At 39.8% G+C, this 20,369-nt stretch overlaps 1 protein-coding gene across 3 annotated transcripts in view; it reads left to right on the plus strand.

Moving 5' to 3' along the window:
- Window positions 1-6: 6 nt before the first annotated feature.
- The window catches only part of ADCY9 (adenylate cyclase 9), an 88,870-nt gene continuing 68,507 nt past the window's right edge, over window positions 7-20,369 (plus strand). For 2 of the 3 annotated variants that reach the window (XM_010578351.1, XM_010578352.1), the window contains exon 1: window positions 7-1,839. In XM_010578351.1, the coding sequence (XP_010576653.1) occupies window positions 141-1,839 (1,699 nt within the window). In that variant the 5' untranslated portion in view covers window positions 7-140. The remainder of the gene's footprint in view (window positions 1,840-20,369) is intronic. The other variant, XM_010578353.1, reaches the window with a different exon arrangement.

Consider the following 20,369-nt stretch of genomic DNA (forward strand, 5'->3'; position numbering starts at 1 on the left):
CTGCCCGGCCGCCCCTCCGCGCAGGCGGCGGCGGCGGCGGCGGCGGGAGGAGACTAGAGGCGACTCTCCGAGGAGCCCGGTGGCTTTCCCAGCCCGAGAGACCCAACTCCTGAGCGGGCTCTTCAGGAGGAATTGACAACATGGCTTCCCCACCGCACCAGCAGCTGCTGCATCACCACAGCACCGAGGTGAGCTGCGACTCCAGCGGGGACAGCAACAGCGTGACGGTGAAAATCAACCCCAAGCAGCACCAGGGCTGCTCCTCTTCCAAGCACTGCAAGTACAGCATCTCCTCCAGCTGCAGCTCGGGGGAGTCGGGGGGCACCCGCCGAGCCGGCGGAGGTGGTGGCAGCGGCCCCGGCCTCCGCCGGCAGAAGAAGCTGCCGCAGCTCTTCGAGAGGGCCTCTTCCAAGTGGTGGAACCCCAAGTTTGACTCCAACAACCTGGAGGAGGCTTGCATGGAGAGGTGCTTCCCGCAGACCCAGCGCAGGTTTCGCTATGCCCTCTTCTACATTGGCGTGGCCTGCCTTCTCTGGGGCATCTACTTCGGCATACACATGAGAGACAAACAGATCGTTTTCATGGTGCCGGCTCTGTGCTTCCTCTTGGTATGTGTAGCGTTTTTTGTGTTCACTTTCACTAAGACTTACGCCCGCCATTACGTATGGACTTCGCTGATACTCACCCTCCTGGTTTTTGCTTTGACTCTCGCTCCGCAGTTCCAGGCTCTGAAACCTAGCTCAGGAAGTGGTGACATGTCCAATCGGACTCCCCCAGCAGATCCCGCAGAGACTTGTCTTTCTCAAGTAGGCAGTTTTTCTATGTGTATTGAAGTGCTCTTGTTGCTTTACACGGTGATGCACTTACCCTTGTATTTAAGCTTGTTTCTGGGACTGTCATACTCGGTCCTCTTCGAGACCTTTGGTTATCACTTCCGCGATGAGAACTGTTTTACGCCTCTCGGAGCTGGTGCAGTTTACTGGGAGCTGTTGAGTAAAGCCTTCCTGCACATCTGCATCCACGCCATCGGTATTCATTTATTTATCATGTCCGAAGTCAGGTCGAGAAGCACATTCCTGAAAGTGGGGCAATCCATCATGCATGGAAAAGACTTGGAAGTGGAAAAAGCCCTGAAAGAGAGGATGATTCATTCTGTTATGCCAAGAATAATAGCTGATGACTTAATGAAGCAGGGGGATGATGAAAGTGAAAACTCTGTCAAACGTCATTCCACCTCAAGCCCCAAAAACAGGAAGAAGAAGCCCTCCATACAGAAAACCCCCATAATATTCCGTCCTTTTAAAATGCAGCAGATAGAGCAAGTGAGCATTTTGTTCGCAGATATTGTTGGCTTCACGAAAATGAGTGCCAATAAATCTGCCCACGCTCTGGTGGGACTCCTGAATGACCTCTTTGGACGTTTCGACCGTCTGTGCGAGGACACTAAATGCGAGAAGATAAGCACTTTGGGAGACTGTTATTACTGTGTAGCTGGCTGCCCAGAACCCCGGGCAGACCATGCTTACTGCTGCATCGAGATGGGCTTAGGTATGATTAAAGCCATCGAGCAGTTTTGCCAAGAGAAAAAAGAAATGGTGAACATGAGAGTCGGTGTTCATACCGGGACGGTCCTGTGTGGCATTTTGGGAATGAGGAGATTCAAGTTCGATGTGTGGTCCAATGATGTCAATTTGGCCAATCTGATGGAGCAGCTCGGGGTGGCTGGAAAAGTCCATATTTCGGAAGCTACTGCGAAATACTTGGATGACCGTTATGAAATGGAGGATGGAAAGGTGATTGAGCGAGTTGGTCAGAGCGTGGTAGCCGACCAGTTAAAAGGTACGTGGTTTTTTTTTTTTTGGGCTCAGTCTTTTTTTTTTTTTCTTTTTTTTTCTTTTATGAGGGTATGTGTTTTCCCTAGCGCATGTTTTATCCTTGCTGACTTGCAAATTGAACACATTTTACATTTAACTCTGCGTGCTGGTGATCAGAAACACCATGGGAATTACAGAATAAAAGATGCCATGGAGATAAGTGTAAAAGATCTTCTGGGATACTAAAAATGTACTCAGACTTTAGAACTCCTTAGCGCTCCTTGTGAGAGTATCACATCATAGGGAGGAGAAGGTTAATGTGTTTGCTGTCTGCAAGAGGTTTTTGTTTTACTGTTGTGTCATCCTTTAATTCAGTAAGTAAACTTGTTAATTGACTTCATGTGCCATACATAGAGCATATGTGTTTTGCAAAATTATGTATATCTGTGAAAAGTTTTTTTTGGCATTGGGAGAGTTGGGACTGCGAAGGCATTTGGGAAAAATGACAGCTGGATTCACAGAAAGAAATGAGCACTGTAGATTTGGCAGTTTGATATAGCAAGTTGTTACAGTTTGAAGTTAGGCTGGAAAAAGTTACTCAGGTGGTTCAGTGAGCTGGCAGATGCTCTTGTTTCTGCAGCTCTAAGGATTTGGGGATGAAACTGCAAATTTGCCTTTCGGAAAAGAAAATGAGGGATCCTTTGGTTCCCCTTATGGCTTGGCTAAGGGTCTGATTTTCATTTTTCTACAGAGTATTAATTTTGAAATGAAACCCTGACTGCTTTCTAGCAGCACTTAGAAGCGCATGCAGGAGGATTGTACATGCTGAGGGTTTAACTGTCTCTTTAGTAAAAGCTGTCTCTTTAGTGCTGTGCCTTTGTCTTGAGGAGGTATGGTTGTCTGCAGTGCTTGTAGCCCAAGGTGGGGAGCAGATGAATCAAAATGGGAGTGCAATATGTTGCAAACCCTTTTATGCTATGGGAGTTTATTTGTTGTGTTTAGAAATGTACCCATTTTTATAAAGTAAGGATGGAAAACAGAGTGGAAGAAACTGAAGGAGTCACAGGACAGCGTTGTGATGGAGGAAGGAGATATTTGTTGCAACAAATACAAAACGAGGCCAGGATGGTTGTAGAAAGGTCAGTGAGTAAGGACGGTGGGGGGAGAGATTGCAAAACAGTGGTGGAAGCAGTAATGGCAGGCCGCTCGCCTGTGGCAGGTGCTTATTTTGATGTGACACAAATACTTATTTTTGGTGAGCTAGCTGTCCGCATGCATGTGGCAATGGGGCTGAAATGAGAGGCTTACGGGGAGGAAAAATATCGACAGTGACATTGGTGGCTGGAAGCCATAGAACTGAAGCAGATGTGTGTCCCTGGGCTTTGGCTTTCTGTTTAGGTTCTAAAAATACAAATTCAGTTAATTTCTTTGAAAATTGTTGACACTGATGTATTTCAGTGGAAGTGTGATTTCAAGAAAAAAGGGTCAGACATAATCTCTCCATTCCTCTAAGCTGAATCTGGTGAAAATAAATTGAACAGGTCGTAGAGAAACAACCCTGCGATATTTCCCACTTCATCTACTTTTACAGCCAGATGCAGTATAAAGATTGTGTTGTAGCAACAAATGAAATGAAGTATTTTTGCAAAATTTATAACTGTACTTGGTATCATTAATCACAAAATGACATGAACTTACTTGTGGAGACTGATGGTACTGCTCTTAAGTGTTTTTATTTATTTGTTTATATTTTCTAGGAGATCACAAGAGCACTGTCTAGAGTAATGACACCCCATGCCGGGAGTGGTTTTTTTCATGGTCTTTCTCAGACCTCTGTTCTGACCTTGGTTACATTTATTGCAAGAGGGCATAGGCTGTTGTGTCTCGTCAGTACAGTGGTTCGGATTTTACAGCTCTGAATGCCTTTCACAGGTCCTGCTTTAGCCAGGGCACTACAGATGAACAAACTGACATGCAGTCTAGATAAGATGAAGTATGCTTTGTGGACTGACATTTTAATGGTCTTTTCTTGCCCTGAAAACCTAGCTATGAAAGCAACTGCAGCATGTGGTAGGAATTACTTTAAGGAGGAATATGGTTGGGTTGGTTTTTTCCCCCTTTCCCTTCTGTATTTTATTGTGGAACTGTAATTAGCTTCCATTTCTTATCAGTCTTATATAGTTCCAGAAATCAGAGTCTGTGTGTACTTTTAAACCAAGCAGACCTCTGCCGTGACTGCCTTTATCCGCAAGTCTGTGGCACGTAGTCCCTTTCCCTCCCATGCCCAGACCTTCAGGGGCACATGGTGGGTGCTGTGGAGTTGCCCATTTTTTCCTGTTTCCTCAGTACTTTGTTCTGCAGTCATATTACTTGGCTGATAGGTAAATGACATTGGGGAGAAAAAAAAAAAAGGCAATGATAAAAGCAATCTAACAGCAGTGCCACAGGCTGGCGTCTAGAGCCTGCTGCAGGGGAGGGTTTTGTTAAGGAGCAGCTCTGAGATTTAATAGAGTAAACTGAGATTTCACCTCTTAATTAATTGTCCTCTGCCAAGCACCTGCTCAGTTTTGTGAACGGTGGTGCTGTTAGGAAGCTTTGCTTTACTATTTTCCCTGAGAATTTGTTGATAGTAGTGATAGAGAAGAGGAAGTTTGTTGTGGTTGTTCAGTTATGTCATACATTGTACTCTTTTCAAGTATGAAAGTGCTGCGGAGATAACAGCCATAAGTTTTGTTTCCTTACTGGTACTTCACTTCTCAGCTTCCTTTGGTATCTTAATGATATCCTATTTTTTATATTGTATGTCTAGTATATTATCTCTTAATTGTCTGAGCTGCCACAGTAGTCATAGCTATTTTTCTGAAGCTAAGTCAACATGATCGAGTAAACTCTTTATAGAGCAAAATGGGGGGTGCCGAGGACTCAGTGTCCACGTTATGCACGTTTCAGGACTTCTACCTAAGAGTAGTTCTGGAATGGGTCTTTCAACAAAAGTACCTCTGTGGCTGGAGCACATCAAGTGTGCTCCTGGAGTGAGCCTCTTGGTTTGGTTCACCCAGAAGGAATCCAGGTACAACTCTACAGTGTGCACCAAAGCAGGGTACGTAGGAGTGAATTGGGCAAACTGCTTCAAAACCATGCTCCTCGTTCCATTTGAAATACCAATGTGGATGTACCCTGAGTTGTCCTGGTGCTGCTCCTTGGTTTTTGGAATAGGTGAGGCAAAAGTAAATTTCTGTTTCCCTGTGCTGTTTCATGGTTCACTGAACTCTTAGGATGGAAATATCTTTTCTTCCTCCTTTGCTTCCTTGGCTTCTTATTGGAAGAAGTGGGGCCCTGGTATGTTCCCTCCTGTTTCTGACTTCTGAATTGAGTAGATGGTGTATAAAACAAACCAACAAAGCAAGCAAGCCATAGATGACCTTAAAATATTTTTGCCTGTCTCTGACTGTTGTTTGTTTTAAGATTGCTTAGGCCATCTGTTTTCACAGCACCTGATCCCCTTGGATGTGAGGGGAGCGCAGGAGAGCAATGTTGTGGTGATTTTTTGAGGTCCACAGATAAACCCTAGACATCAGTTCAATTATATCTTCCATAATAATTTTGCCATGGGATTTGAGACAATTCACTCTGTTTTCTTGCTGAACTTCCTAGCAAATAAATTTATTGAAGACTGAGATACTGAGAGTCACATAATACATGTTAATGTGTCCTTTCTGAGCTCTGGAGTCAGAGATCTCTTCCTGGGATATAGAAAGTTCTGCTTATGGAATTATTTTTGTTTTGCTCTGTTCTTCTTGGTTGTTTGCATTTCTCTTTCTTGTTACTTGGGAGGTCACAATATTGCTATTTGCCAGCCAGCCAGCAACTCTTCCAGAAATACCAGGGTCGCCGGCATCTTTTTTTGAATGCTCAAAATACATAAGCATGTTGGGGCAAGAATGCTTACTGTGTGTTTATAGAGCATAGCACAGCGGAACCATGATTTCATTTGGGGCATTTGTACGTATGCTGATACTCTAATAAAAGTAATTATCATTGAAGTTCCTGTTAAAATAATTCCCGAACTTTTTGCTGCAAGACACCTCCTTGTTCAGTTTGCCTCAAGGAATGCCTTTATTGCTGAATTTCTGTTAGAAGCCCTTGAAGGTACAGAGACACTTTTCTCTCTGATTTTGTTGTTTGCTTCATCATGGAAAAAGCGTAAGCGGATCTTGTGCACTCTGTCACCTGGCTAACCAAACAGTTGTTGATGGCTTCAGAGGGAAGGTCAGCTTTCACAGTGCTTACTGCGTGAAAATCCACCAGTTCACCTGTGGCAGCTGGTGGCTATTCGTGATAAAGCCTATCAAAGATCTGCAGCTTACTGTGTGGTCTTTCACTGTTCTCCATGTTTCTTTTAATATCTGCTTTACTTTTAAACATTTTTTTAATAAAGCAAATCAGTTATAAAAGTCACTGTTTTGCTCGACATTGAAACCTTTTAATGTAATTTAAGGCTATTATTTCTCCATAAATAGCCTAGCTCTTTACGTGGTGGCAACCTGTGACCCGTGGGATGCTCTTCCCTTGGCAGACCATGGGATACAGCTCTGCCTGGTGACTTGACACTCTGCTGCTTCTTCAGGTTTGGGTTACAGGGAACCACAGTGCGGGTGTTCCTGAAAGACAAAAGTCTCAGGTGAGGTTATGAAGAGATAAGTCATTGAATTTTTCTTCCCTTCCTCCCCTCTGTGGCTGACTGGGGGGGAGACCATGATTACACCGTGACAGCAGAGAAGTCTTCCCTGCCTGCCCTGTCTTCCTGTCTTTTACCAGACCTGGGCGCAGAGGACCTGTAGCTGTCATGTGCTTCTGGAAGTTCATAGGTAGATGAAAGATAAGATGAAAGTTTTCCCTCAGCTTTTTGAGCCCAACCTGCTGGGCATAGTGTAAATCTAGAAGGCTTGTGCTTGTGCCAACAGGAGAGCTCTGCAGAGAGCTCTGCACAGATTCAACTTTGCTCTGTGGCTTGCCTAAGAGCAGCTTTAGTCTCTAACTAGTGGGTGTTTTGGGGGTGAGTGCAGGAGATTAGGGTGCTTGTCTTGTGACTTGCCAGCTGCTGTGCAGGTCTTCCCATTCAACCTCTAGTTTCTTCATGTTCAATAAATGTAAATCTTTAGATTACTGGCTTTTTATATTTATTGAACTCGTTTGTGACAGGCATTGTAATTCTGGATTTCATGTGTTCTGATGCTAATCTGATGGTCAGGCAACAATTGATAGGTAGAACAAATGGCAAATTTTTTTTAAGGTGGTAATGAAGTAAGCATGTGTATGTATTTCCACTTTCCCACAAAACAAAATTCTGAGTGCTGACTGAGACAGAAAATTACAGTGACTAGCCAGTTTATCAATTTTACATAATCTGACGTATTAGCTGTTTTTATTGAGGTAGTGGTTCATGATCTTATTTTCAAGCGTGAGGCTGAAAATATCATACACAGGTTGACTTCACTCCTGTACTTAAAAAATGAGAAGTATTCAGTGACAGATAAATAATTATAATTAGAGGTAATTTGCATGAAGGCATATTGCCAGGAAGTAGTAAATTCTACATTGATTTAGCATTTTGACATGATCTGTAATTTTACCATGTAATAGCAAAAAGGAGGTAAATAGTGAATATAGTTGCTCAACCTGATTTTTGTCAAGTCTGCACATGGTGAAGAAGTGTTTCATAGCTATAAACAAAAGAAAGAACTTTGTAGGAAAAGCTAGTGATTATGAGCTTTCCAAATATTTTACATGATGCAATGACATAACTTTTTCTGAAAGTAAAGCTATGTATTTGTGCATTAGTACTGATCAGCTTTACTGCCAGGTAGGTTTTGTGACCTCTGCAGGAAGGTCACAATTTCTCCAAATTTTGAGGAAGATCTGTTGAATTGCTTTTGGTTTTATTTGTGCAAGACCAAGTAGAAGAAATGTCTCAATTAAAAAATATTCACACGTAAGCTGTTTTTATTATTATTCAAGGGAAACTTGGATGTTGGCTTTTGAGACTTCGAGTTTTTGATAACATACTTGTGGGCTAATTTGACTGCACACAGTGAAAAATAATTTATAAGCATATTTAGTATCTATGTAAGATTCTCTGCTTTGCATGGGATGAAGACTGACTCTAACCATATACTTTGTTTAACAGTGTGGGCTCCAGTTTCAATTTATTGTGTGTCCTGATGCTAATTAACAAGTAAATCAAGGCGGTACTTGACAGTCTGGTTGTGAACTGTTGCAGCTCTGCCAGTTTAAGTCCCATATAAGCACTGTAGGGTGAAGTAACAGTTTCAGTAGACCTTAAGACATTTATATCCTGCAAGAGTTGAAGTGAGCATGGCAGGAATGGAGCTTTATTCTAGAACATGGGAAAGATGAGCGTTGAAATCCGATGTCCTGTGATATTGGAGGGACACCATGGCTTCTGCTGCGTTCGGTGATCATCATCTGCAGAGTCTTTCATTTATGTTTCTCTCTTTGGCTACCTAAAATATAGGTGCTGCAATGTAAACAAGTAACCTACAAATTAAAAATCTGAGCTCTCTTCTTCCTTCTTCCCGTTTATATCAGTGAATCTTCAGAGGCAGGTGAGGGACTATTTAAATGTGAGAGAGCTTCTTTAAATAAAAGCCTTGACACTGTGGCTTTTAGGGGAGAAAGATTGATGGAAAAGACAAAACAAAGTCAAAGACACGTAATTTATATTCATCTTCTGTCATGAGGAGGATGCATGATTTGAATGGGTTGTTTAAAACTCTTTTTGCAGTTATTTTACAATATGTACTTTACTTTTCCTTCTGGCAGGCAAGGTATATAAGAATTTACATTAACCACTTTAAAACAAAGTACAATTTCATTGGATTTCAAGTTGCTGTGGATTGTCCTGGAATATTACTAAAATTAGTAAATTATTTTCTACCATCTACAGTTTGTGTGTAAGCTATCTCTTGATCCTGAATCACAAGCTCACTCCATCCATCCTGGCTCTGTAAGGAGAGACAGCCATTCCTCTTTCCGTTACAGCTGACACTTGAAAATTCTCTGCTATTTTTAGATGATTTTCAATCTCATTTCTGTCCTTTGAAAAGAAAGAAAAAATAAATTCTTAGCCTTTAAATTTTTAACTTCCAGTGGGAGCTGCCATTGCAAAGAAGCCAGCTAGTCGATAGAGTTTCATTAACACATTTTAACAGGTCCTGCTATGTAAGTTTGCGTTATTGTGATGGCTGTTTCATAGGTTTGTAGGAAATTGTTGGAACTAGACTTAAAACAAAGCCATGCAGGTTTTGGAAGTGTAACTGCTTGCTCCCAAGTAATAATTTGTGAAAATATAAAGTGGCAGTTGGAGGAGAAGTATAGACTGGAGATTGTATCATAGTGTTACAGCTTTTTTTTCACCCAAATGTCATGTTGGGGTACTGGTACTGTCTTGGGCAACAGAACAGCTTTGGCTGGTTAGGCTTATCTTGCTAGGCATTTGTCAGTATTGGACTGTACCAGAAATCTGTACTGCCCTTCCAACCAAATTGTTTTCGTCAAATGAATATTCTCCTTCATTTTCCCCCCCCCAAATGTTTTAACCTAGAGCAATAGGCCTACTAGATGTATGGCTTTAGGGATAGATACTTTTCATGGTTCTGAAATTACTTTGTGAAGGAATAAAATGTTCTAAATATATTTCTTCAGCTAGCATCCCTTGGACTCAAAATGCCCTTTACAACCACCTGAAAACTTTTTGGGTTTGTATTTGCTACAGTAACTTAATGTGGAAATTCTTAGCAAACCATATAAATAACAATGATTATATTGCAAGTCTTTATTTCACTGATAGCACTTACTGTTCCTCTTGTTGCACTTCTAAAGCTGTTGTCTTCAACTTGACTTGATAAACTTAGAAATCATGTTATTGTCATAAAACAGCATTACTTAAAAATCTCCAGAATTGGAACAGTACAGGGGAACTAGAGGAATAAAGTCCACTACCTTGCTAACGAGCCTTTCCTTCTGTCTGCTGCTTAAGATATGCAGAAACCTGCAAAGAAAGGAAAATGTCTTTTGCTATACATGTAACATCTTGAATATCTACTAGTCAAAGAGCAATTTGCTTTCCTTTTCCTTTTTTTTCCTCCCCTTCAGCTGTCAGCTGAAGTTAACTCAAATTCATTTGTGTGGATGTCATTGTGGGCTGGAAGGTTCCTGCTGGCCGTGTGGTTCCTTAAACCAGAGGTCCTCCCATTGCAAAGGAAGGAGAGGGGCCACATGGAAAGAGACCCGAAAAGCGTCCAAATCCAGCTGTCTATAAGTCTATAAAGACTTAGTTTCCTTCCAGTTCTGTTAATTTATAGGTCTTAATGGAAGAATTCCTTTTTTTCCTCCTGAAAAGAGAAGGAGGAGGAGAAAGTGGAAAGCAAAGCTAACTGATAATCAATAATGATATTAACAACTATTCGTATGTTTTAAGAGCCAAAATGGTGGTGGTTTGGTTGACTGTGCTTAACTGCATGATAAGCAAAAAAAAAGTCTATAATTGCAATCAAACATGCTATTAAATATTTATTCAGCCTACAGGAGACATAGAAAAACTTCTGCTTCTAATACTGGATGCTTAATTCTTTACATTCATTAGATAAGGATATTTGAGTCACAAATGGAATCTTGTTATTTTTTTAAATGTGCAGCTTTGATGTTTGACTTAGATGCATATGCCTAATATACAGGTTATTACATTAGGTATGCTATTTTCAAAAGACCTCCCTGGGAAGCTTTTGCATAGCTGTTCCCAGTAAGTTCTTGGAATCAAATTCTTGCATTCTTTAACTCATTTAATGGACGTGCGAAGTTCGTCCTGTAAGGTACTAAGTGTCTTTAACCTCTGACCAACTTGGACAAAAGTACAACAGATAAATCTTTTGGAAGTGCTCAGAGCCTGACAGGACCGGTGCTAAAGACAGGATATGATGAGGAAATGTTGCAAAGAGACCAGGTACAACATTGGCTCCAAATTTCCTTTGTTTAGACAGCGTGATGCTTAGTAAGAGCTGTCTGTGTTTCTAGGAGGTCTGTTTGGACTGCACTAAGAGAAGGAATGGCCACAGGCTTCCAGAAGAAAGATGGAGACTTTGCAGTATCACACAGGCCCACAGTGAAATTACACCAGCAGATAATCAGACTTTGATCCAAGGCTTTTGTAACCTTTCCCATATATTTCCAGTTTTTAAAACTTCATTCTGATTTGATAACAATATGTAGGAAAGTAAAAGGATTTTACTTGTTTTGCTCTGTCTGACTCCCTATTTGGGACTGACCTTGCTACTAAGATAGAGGTTATGAAAGAGATTACATCTTGTATGTACATATAAGTTGCTAATGAGACAGTATGAATAATTTTTAATGTTTTACTTGCTGCTTGGCAATGTGGCATCAACTAGAAGCAGAGAGCATTCTTAAAAGTACCACGTGAGGATGAGAAAATTTATTATAAGTTGTTTCATAATCCTAATAAACCATTTAAGAGAAACACACACACCCCATGCCTCACCCCAGGTTCTGGAATCCAAAATGATCAGTAACTGAATTTTTCTGCTGAGGATGTTAAAATAACATGTACATCTCCACTTATGAAACATTGCTGCTGCTGGAATTTGCTGTGAATACAGAGATAAACAAAAGGTCTGATAGTCTTCACCAAAGTCACGTTTTCTTACCTGTCTCAATTAATTTAGTTTGGTATTTGATGATAGTTTTCCACAAATAAGTCCAAAAATCTTAATTATATAAAGCTGTTGTGAGTTATTTGCTTTTTGTACACACATATATATGTGTATATATAGTATTTCAGTAAATATGTGCACCCTTAGGTTGCTTCTTACATGAAAATACTCTGAATTGTCATTGCAGTCCGTTATCTCTGAATAATCAGATGCTTGAATCATGTTTAATCAGTATGGAAAGTGTGCTTAATTCTTGTAGCATGAATTAGTGGATGGTCATCAAGTGGGTGGCATTTTTAATAAAAGTTTTGCTTAGCTATCTACATTTAATAGGGACCGTCATAAAATCTGCCTGTTGATAATAGAAGGTGGGAGCTGCATCTAAGAGAGGTTTTCAAAGCATGCTTGGCTTTTAGCTGTGGTTGCTTCAGTATGGTGTGGGATCTGCTGAGCTCTGCAGTGCTGCTTGCAGGAGACCAGCTCGGGAACGGGAAGGTGGTTGTCGCTGTAACGGAGGTGTGTTTGAATACGATCTGCATGCTCATGGTAACTGAGCTTGTGACCTCTGGCTTTGTCTAATATAGGGAATAGGAAAAAAAGGAGATAAAGGATGCCATTTTTTTTTTAAATGTGCAGGCAAAGGCTAAGAGGAAGGTGCTGGTTTCTGAGCCCTGATGAAGCACTGAGACGGCCGTTGTGCTTTGTTGCTTGCCCCTGCTTGGAGATAGAGACAGTTTGGCGATGGCTGTTTGCTGTTCAGGAGTTGGTATGATTTTGTGTCCGTAATCGGGTACTGAAAGTGAATCAGACCATACGGAAGACATTTTTGATTGGGCACAGTGTTTTCTAAGTGTTATAAAAAATGCATGCGTGATGTGGCTATATTTAAAATGTAGTACATCTGTTAAGCATTTAATTCCTTCCAAGATTTCAGGAGGTGACAAAGTTGGAAATTGTCTTAAAATTTAGATTAAGATTTTTTTTCCAAGTTAAGATATTTTCCTGGTAGGCTTTCATACTTACCAGTGTTTCTTTGAAGTAGTGTATTTGATAAACACTTAAATAAACTGCGTTACATATGTATTTTGGGACTTAGATTAGGATTTGACTTGTATGAGCCTAATATCAGCCATAGACAAGTGTAGAGCCAATACAGTCATAATTTGTGCGAGTTGTTCTGCTGCTGCTGTGATGGAGAAGGCTTTGCGGCATTAGATTGTGCTGACAGTGCGTTATTTGTCTAACCCATTTGGAGTAAAGGATTTGTTAATTCTTGCACTGCTTACTAAGCCCAGGAGTTGGACCATGCTCCACCAATGTTTGGTGCAGCTTTTTAAACACTAAATCCTTCTAACTCAAATGGTACTCTTTGTTAAAGTTTACAGTTATAATTGTTTAATTTCAGAGAACAGCCAATTGTTTTTAATAACAGAATTTTCAACTTTTGGAAATAATGTGATTGTGTGTGTGTTTGTGCTCAATGTGATCTTTGGGGCATTATGGTAACACAACAGTCTGCGTGGGGGAAATACATACTACTCCACTCAGGAACTGCAGTTAATATACATTGAGTGTCTCTATAGTTTAAATAAGACAATTTTAAATGTAGCAAGTGACTTTCACAAATATAAGTAAAGTAAAACAGTGTTCTATAAGTCCTTGCTGCTGTATTTAGGTGATTCAGCATAAAATGAACACAAAGTAGAAGAAGTATAAACACAGACTGTGGGATCAGAAGAAGGATGATGGCTGGGAGTACTTACGAGAGGTTTTATTGCCCTTTTGATGCATATGTAAATGTAAAATTACAACTCTGCTGCAGTGACTATTAGAAGATGATCTTATGGAAAATTAGCCAGTGAAGTGTAGCTGATATTAGATGGTCATTGAAAGGGTTCATCCTTTGATCTTTGTAGAATGAGGCACTTCTCAGACAAGAAGTAGTATTGAATTAATTAAGAAGTCTGTGCTACTACCTGGGCTTCTCAGTTGACGAGGAGCCGGTGGTGCTGAGCCCCAGCGAAGGCAGCAAGCAGTGAGCCGGTAAGGCCAATAACTTACTCCAGATGTGCTGTCCTGCTCCACGTGGCAGAGGTGGTGTGCATTATGGAAGCAAGGAAAGAAGGAGATGGCAGCTTGAATTCAGTGTTGGGCTGTAATCTAGCAAAACCAGCAAGGATCCTATCCCTACACTTGAGTTGGTAATGGCTCTGTTAGAGCCTTGTAGGATAAAGAAATAGTTTTCATTTTTTGCACAATTAGCTTTTTTTCATGATGTGAGTTTGCCATGTCTCGTAAGTTGAAGAAAACTCCCTTCCAAATGCCTTTATTTCAAGAAAACTTAAAATAAATGTATTGATTTATATACATTTGGATATTTTTATACTAATACATAGTTGAACCATAACAAATGGAGGATGAAATTTTACTCTCTAGTATTTACTCTTCCCTTTGCCTTGTCAGGGCATAAAAATCTACCACGTAGGCACAGTACACAAACTGGAAAGATCACCGGGTATTTGAATAACTAGTGTGGATTAAATGTATGTTACTTGTACACAGATACTGCGGTAAGAGTGAGCCAAGTGCTTGGTTTGAAACTCTGTGTAGAGCCCTTATCTTTTGTTAATGAATAAACTCCTCATTTGTAGATGTGTAGCCCATTCCTGAAAAACCATTGTCTAGACATTTGACTATCTGAATGTATTATTTTTCTGATGTGCCCGTTCAATAACCTGCCAGAGGAGTTAAGTCACCCCTACTCAAACTCCCGTTATAGCTGTTGTCAGGTGTCTTGGTGTTTGTGTTTTGTGGTGTTCCTGCTTGCTCTAATAAAGCTTCTGGAATAGTTTACTTCAGTTTCCTGTTCTGTGAAGTTTAACTATTACTAATGAAAGGGCTTTTTTTTTTTTTATGTGAAGCTTACCAGGCACATCCTGAAAATGTGACAATGAAGCGTTGGCTTGTTGTAACTGAGATTTCTACTGTACATTCTACTATGTGACTCCTAAAACCAGGTTTAAGTCCCTAGCAGTCATATATGTGTTCCCTTCTCAAATGTATTTGTGGTAGAATGCGTGACACGAAGTGCTGGTATGTGCTGAGGTAGGGTATTGAGCTCGTTTATTGATAATAAGCTGTGCTAATGCTTTTTTGACAGTGATTCCCAAAATGCTGTATTTGAGGTTTGTCCAGAAATCCAGGTGCTTGCTACTGTTGCAAAGTTAAATAGACTAAATAATGAACAGTTAAAATTAGTATTATTGTTTCATGGGACATGGTGTATTGCTGGATAATTCTGTCTTGGGCACTGTTTGTCTGCAAATACTCCTTTTCTGCCGAGATGGGAATATTTTCTCGTATCCCATCAAGAGTCCCACATTTTCTATCTATAGCATTTTCTCCCCATGTTGAAGTAAGGGGGAATATAGGGGAGAATTGTACTTTCCATTTTTAGTATGGCAGTATAAATAATTAGTGAAATAATTCAAGGTCTTAAGGTAAATCTGTATCCAGATGTTAGAATGAGAAGAGAGAGAGGGACTGTGGAGGTACCAGGCATCGTCGTTTCAGAAACAGGTTGAAGAATTGCAGGTTCAGCACAGCAGCATTTGAAGTCTCTTCACTGATCTGGGTAGGTGCAGTGTTTGTAAGGAAGAATGCCCACTTTATCTCCTCAGTAAGTTCTCGTCATGCAGTCCAGTGTTTGTTTTGCTCTCCTGTGCTTGGGTGGCAGGTACTCATTAGCAATGTTTTCCCAGTTGCTTGTCTGCATCTTTTTGTTTGGTTTTTAGTTCCTGCACTTGTGGTTGGAGCTGAGTGTCGTGCCTTGAGACTTAGAAGTTGTCATGAACTATATTTTTCAGTAGGGTTTTTTTTTTCTTTAATACAAAACAGATAATGATTTATCTTTCTTACTTACAGTAGCTCTAGAAGAGAGAGGAGTTTTAAGTGACATTTATTTCGGAGGAAGGAAGTGATTCTTCAATGGTCTAAAGTTTTCTGATGCTGCCTAGCATTTGGGGCAATTCATGCAGTTTCCTGAAACAGAATTTAGCTTTTTGAATGTTGGGGATGGAAAGAGCACACTGCAGCAGCAGCAGTTAATCCAAGATGCTTTTTGTTGTTCATTTGTAATAACCTCTCCCCAAAGTAAATTCCAAGACTTTTAAAACATGGGGTAGCTCTCTGCTTGTCCTGTGTGTAAAAGAAGCGATTGATTCAGTAAATGTATTTAGCTAATATTTGACTGTTTTGAATACAGAGGCTACTTAGCATGACTGTTCATGTGAATACTTCTTCTGTCGTATCTCCATGTGTGGAGAAATTGGAGTTTTTGCACTATCAGTGCAAAAAAAATTACGTATTTTTAGTTGCAGTTTTATCAGCCAAGACAGCAGAGAGACCAAGTGTATATAATACATGAAAATCTGAAAGGTAAGCGTTAATGTGAATGTTTACAGCAGTCAGTAGGTTGTTGAGTTCCTTCATGTTTGCCTTTAAAATGTACTATTATGAGATTTGGAGCTTTAATGACTTAATTTTGAAATATATTGCAGCTTTTAATTTTCAATTTAAAAAAAAAAAAATCTACTTAACTAAGAAGTTAGTTGGGGGAAAAAAGTGTTTTAAAAGAACCTGAAGTGAAGGGAAGATTAATGGCTGATTTTTGGTCCAGTGGGAGATGATTAGTTCCCATGGTCTTCTGAGCATGGAGATGATGGTGTTTCTCTATTTTGTGAGCTCAGATGCTGGGGTCTCTCCATGGAGGTTAGTTTTTCTTTTTGGATTCTTTTTTACATTCTTGACTGCAGCTTTTAGGAGCTGCATAGGAGTTGAATTTTCTCAGTGAAGCACAAACTATTACCCATGATAACTTGTGTGCTTCTAAAGAAAGATCATATTTGCTGGTAGATCATTCCCTGCCCCCCCCCCCCCCCCCAAAAAAAAAAAAAAAACCCCAACCCCCACAACCAACCTGTCAGCTGTTTTAAGAAGTTATTTTCAGGCTGGAATGTGAAACTTGGAGGAGAACCAGACTCCTTTATAAACAAACTTAGCAGTGTCCCCCCCACCCCATCGTGCTGCCCCCCCCAAATGACTCTGTATTTTTATTTACAATTTAATGTAGTTGATCATATGTTAATGCTGTAGTTTATTTCCCCCCTTTAATTTACTTTAATATTCTTTATTGTTTGTTTGCTAATAATTCAAAAGCATAAACAAGTGGAGGTAGTGGTGGACTTTGCAGTGGGAGTTGTAATTATGTTTCTAATGTAATTTGTTGATGTGAAATAGGAAAGGTAGGTTTTACAGCTACTAGTATTATTATGGTTTCTAGCCATAGAACTGAAGAGCAAAACTTACTTCTGAGCTATATCTCACATATTTTGCTGCAAGTTTCCAATGTCCCACAGCACCATTGTAGCTTTTCTCAAAATACTGTGGCTTATTTAGATAAATTTTCAGTGTTTGTTTTCTTTGTTCTCTTGCAACTGAAGATAAGCCCTGTAGGCATTATAGCAGCAAAATATTTTAATAGGATGGAAGCTGTTAAGGGAAAATAGTTATTCTAAATTTTCTTTTGTATTTTTAATTACTCGTTAGATTGTATCTTCTGAGAAGTAAATTAGAGAGGAATTCTGTGATGGTATTTGGAAAAACTGGGAGGCAGTGGGAAAGTGGAAATCAAAGGGTTGTTGGGTGACAGTGTGAAGGAAGAAGTTATAAGAAGTTGAAATCTGTAGAAAACTAACCTGAATCGCTTTTTGTGGGGTGTTTCTTGTTTAGTCCTTAAATCTCATAAATTTTGTTTCAGTAATAGAGGAAACATAAAGAAAAATGATGCGAACCAAATGGAGAGAGTCCATAAGAGAGCAACTGAGATAGTAAGATGTCTAGAAAAGAGCAGATGAATTGCAGTTGGTTTAGTCTGGAGTAAAAAGCTGGATGAGAGAGATAGCTATGGTCTTCAGACATGGTGAAGGCTGCCTGTGGAGAGGAAAGGAGCCAGAGCAAGAAGCCCTGTACTTAAATTGCTGCAGAAACACTAGGCGTGTGTGGGGGAACAACAACTTAAGCAGAAGTTAAGGAACTATCTATAGGGACTGCTTTGGATGCCTGACCTTGGGGCAGGTGTGTGCCAGGACTGGTCAGCAGTCCTTTGAGCCTTATCATTTATTACTTCTGTGAAGATAATTTACACCTTCTAGAAAGTATCAGAAAGCTGTGAATAGTGATGGATTGCTGCTTTAACAGCTTAGCCATGCAGCTGTAAATAAAGATGCAGTATTTCAGCAAGATGGCATTAAAAGAATTTTAATCCTCTTTTTGAATAATTTGGCATAGAGCTGTTGCTGATTTGCTGAGAGGGGGGAAATTGTTGTTTTGGGTTTTTTTGTGGTGTGAACTGTCTTGACTTGTCTAGGACACGGAATAAAAGAGAATTGCTCTGCTTGAAGTGGATAGGGATGATCTTTGCTGTCAGCAGAAGCTACATGGAGTAATAATGTAATGCTAAAGCTATGCCTTTCCTTTCTACAAAGTTTAGTACCCAGCAGTCTTGACAGCCCAGCCCAATATTGTATTCCCAGAGGAGCCCAGAGGTGCACATGGATGCAGGTTTGCCCACACAGGTTGCGAGATGGTGACCCAGATGCATGTTAATATCGTGGTACCCATTTCTGGAATGAAACTGTGGTGTTGAACAGATAATTGTATGCTTACCCTACCTCCTAATGACAGCTGCTGAACAGAGCAAGGTGGTTCACAGGGTTGGTGTTCCTTTTTTTTTTTTTTTTCTTTTCTTCTTTTAACACTTAATCAGTCTTTGCTTCTCATTACCACGTTTTTTCCTGTTGGTAGAAATTCAACATGTAATGATACTAATTTTTATCTTTATATGCACACATGTGGAGGTATAGAAATAAATGCATTGATTCTGTTAGTTCAGAACTGAAAAAAAAAAATTGCAAACTAAAGTTTTGGGGGTAGATTTTGCTTTTAATGTGGAAAACTTTGGATGTTGCAGCCATATAAAATGCCAAGATAGAAGCTGGATATCTCTTTAGATTCTAGCTGTCAGTGAAGTGGTGCCTCTGCTGCAGGGGCAGCCTGTGTCCCAGGCAGGTAGATGTGACAGTGTTGTCTGTGCATGAACAAATCTGGCTGTTATGTCTTCTCTTTCTGTGCTTATCTATGTTTACCTTGGCCAGCCGAATCCAATTCCACTTCAGTTAGCCAGGCCTCAGTTTGCAGCACCAGTGATCGCTGGTCTGAAGGTGTTTTTGTTGTGGGTACACTTGTTTGATAAGTTTTTGTGATTAGAAACATATTTGTTGTTGGAATTTATTCCACTCTGGTTTGCAAGCCTTGCCATAACATTTCCAGGTCTGTTTAGCTGGAAACTTCACTCATGCTGTCTAAACTTGCAAAACCAAATCAGACATAACTATTTGGAAAGGTTGTTGTGTGAGCTGTTCTTTCTGTATATTTTCCAAATTTATATTGCAAACAGTAAGATGAAAGTGAAAAAATAGAGGTGATTTGAGTGAAAGTATGAGCCATGAATAGTAAAAGATCCATTCCTCTTTGGCTTTCTGTAAACGAGAGCACATGTATATCATGAAATATTCTCAAATATTTTCTCTTCTTATATTTATTTTTTTTCTTATCTACAAGTGTATAGGCTTGCTTATTGATAAGCATGTAAGTATCAAAGTACTCATATCAAAGATTAAGAAAATAAACTTGGTTTTTTGATTGAGACAAAGTTGGCAAGTGATGGAAACAATACATGTGTATGAGAGAATGTTCTCTGAGGTCGGTGAGCCTGATTACTTCATTGGCAATATTTCAGACTTAATGCCTCTCTCAGCTATGAGGGGAGACATCAGATAATTAATTTAATATCATGTTAGCAGTTCTCTCCTTGCAGTTATCTACAGGGAGACTAAATAAAATTACCTTAGCAAAAACATGTGACTAAGATCAAAATATCCTTAGGGGAGGATCACTTCAAGGGCTGTTTTTAGGTACCTAAAACTTGAGACTGTCTTTCCCTGCCCTGGCCCCCCCCCCCTTTGGTTTTGTATGGTGTTTTGGTTGGTTTGGTTTTGTGTTTTGTTTTGCTTTAAAATAAATTCTGGTTATTTTCATAATCTGGAAAATTGTTGCCTTGAAGTACTACATTTTTAAGGGTCTCAGGAAGTTTTAGGAGACTGTACTGTTTATATTAATTTATACAGGGCTCTTACCTGAAGATTTCTTTGCATCGGTTTTATTGATTTTTATATCTCTTTAATTTTCTTGTTAAATTGCACAGGGCCATGTTTAATACAGAAGTGCATGTTTGTATCCAGTTTCCTCAATAATTTGTTCTCTGAGTTTGAAACTTGAGTCTCTTATTTGGTTTTGTTCAAGTCTGATATAACAGTGCCAGATCTAATTATTTAAATTTCCTGTTGTAACCTCCTTACAACTTAAACATTTTCTACAACATTGAACTTTTTCACAAGTCCTAAACTTGTCCAGGCTATACCTTGCATTTAATTTGCAATTTGAAATTACAGTGGGAGCAGTGTCCCTAACTCATTTTGATCTGTCCATCTACAGGTTGTGGAAACCAAGTTTTAAACTCAGATTGGGGAAAAAAGGGAAGTGTAAATATATTTCACTTCTCTCACTGGGGCTGTTTTACTAGAAAGCAAGCTGTGTTGAGCAATCTGAAGTCCTTGCTTACTTGGTACAATACAGCACATTTCCAAGAAGCACCAGGGAGAACTGGTGGCCTGTTTCTCCAGTCTCC

Source organism: Haliaeetus leucocephalus, unplaced genomic scaffold (assembly GCF_000737465.1).
Source record: "Haliaeetus leucocephalus isolate CR32 unplaced genomic scaffold, Haliaeetus_leucocephalus-4.0 Scaffold636, whole genome shotgun sequence".
Lineage (NCBI taxonomy): Eukaryota > Metazoa > Chordata > Aves > Accipitriformes > Accipitridae > Haliaeetus > Haliaeetus leucocephalus.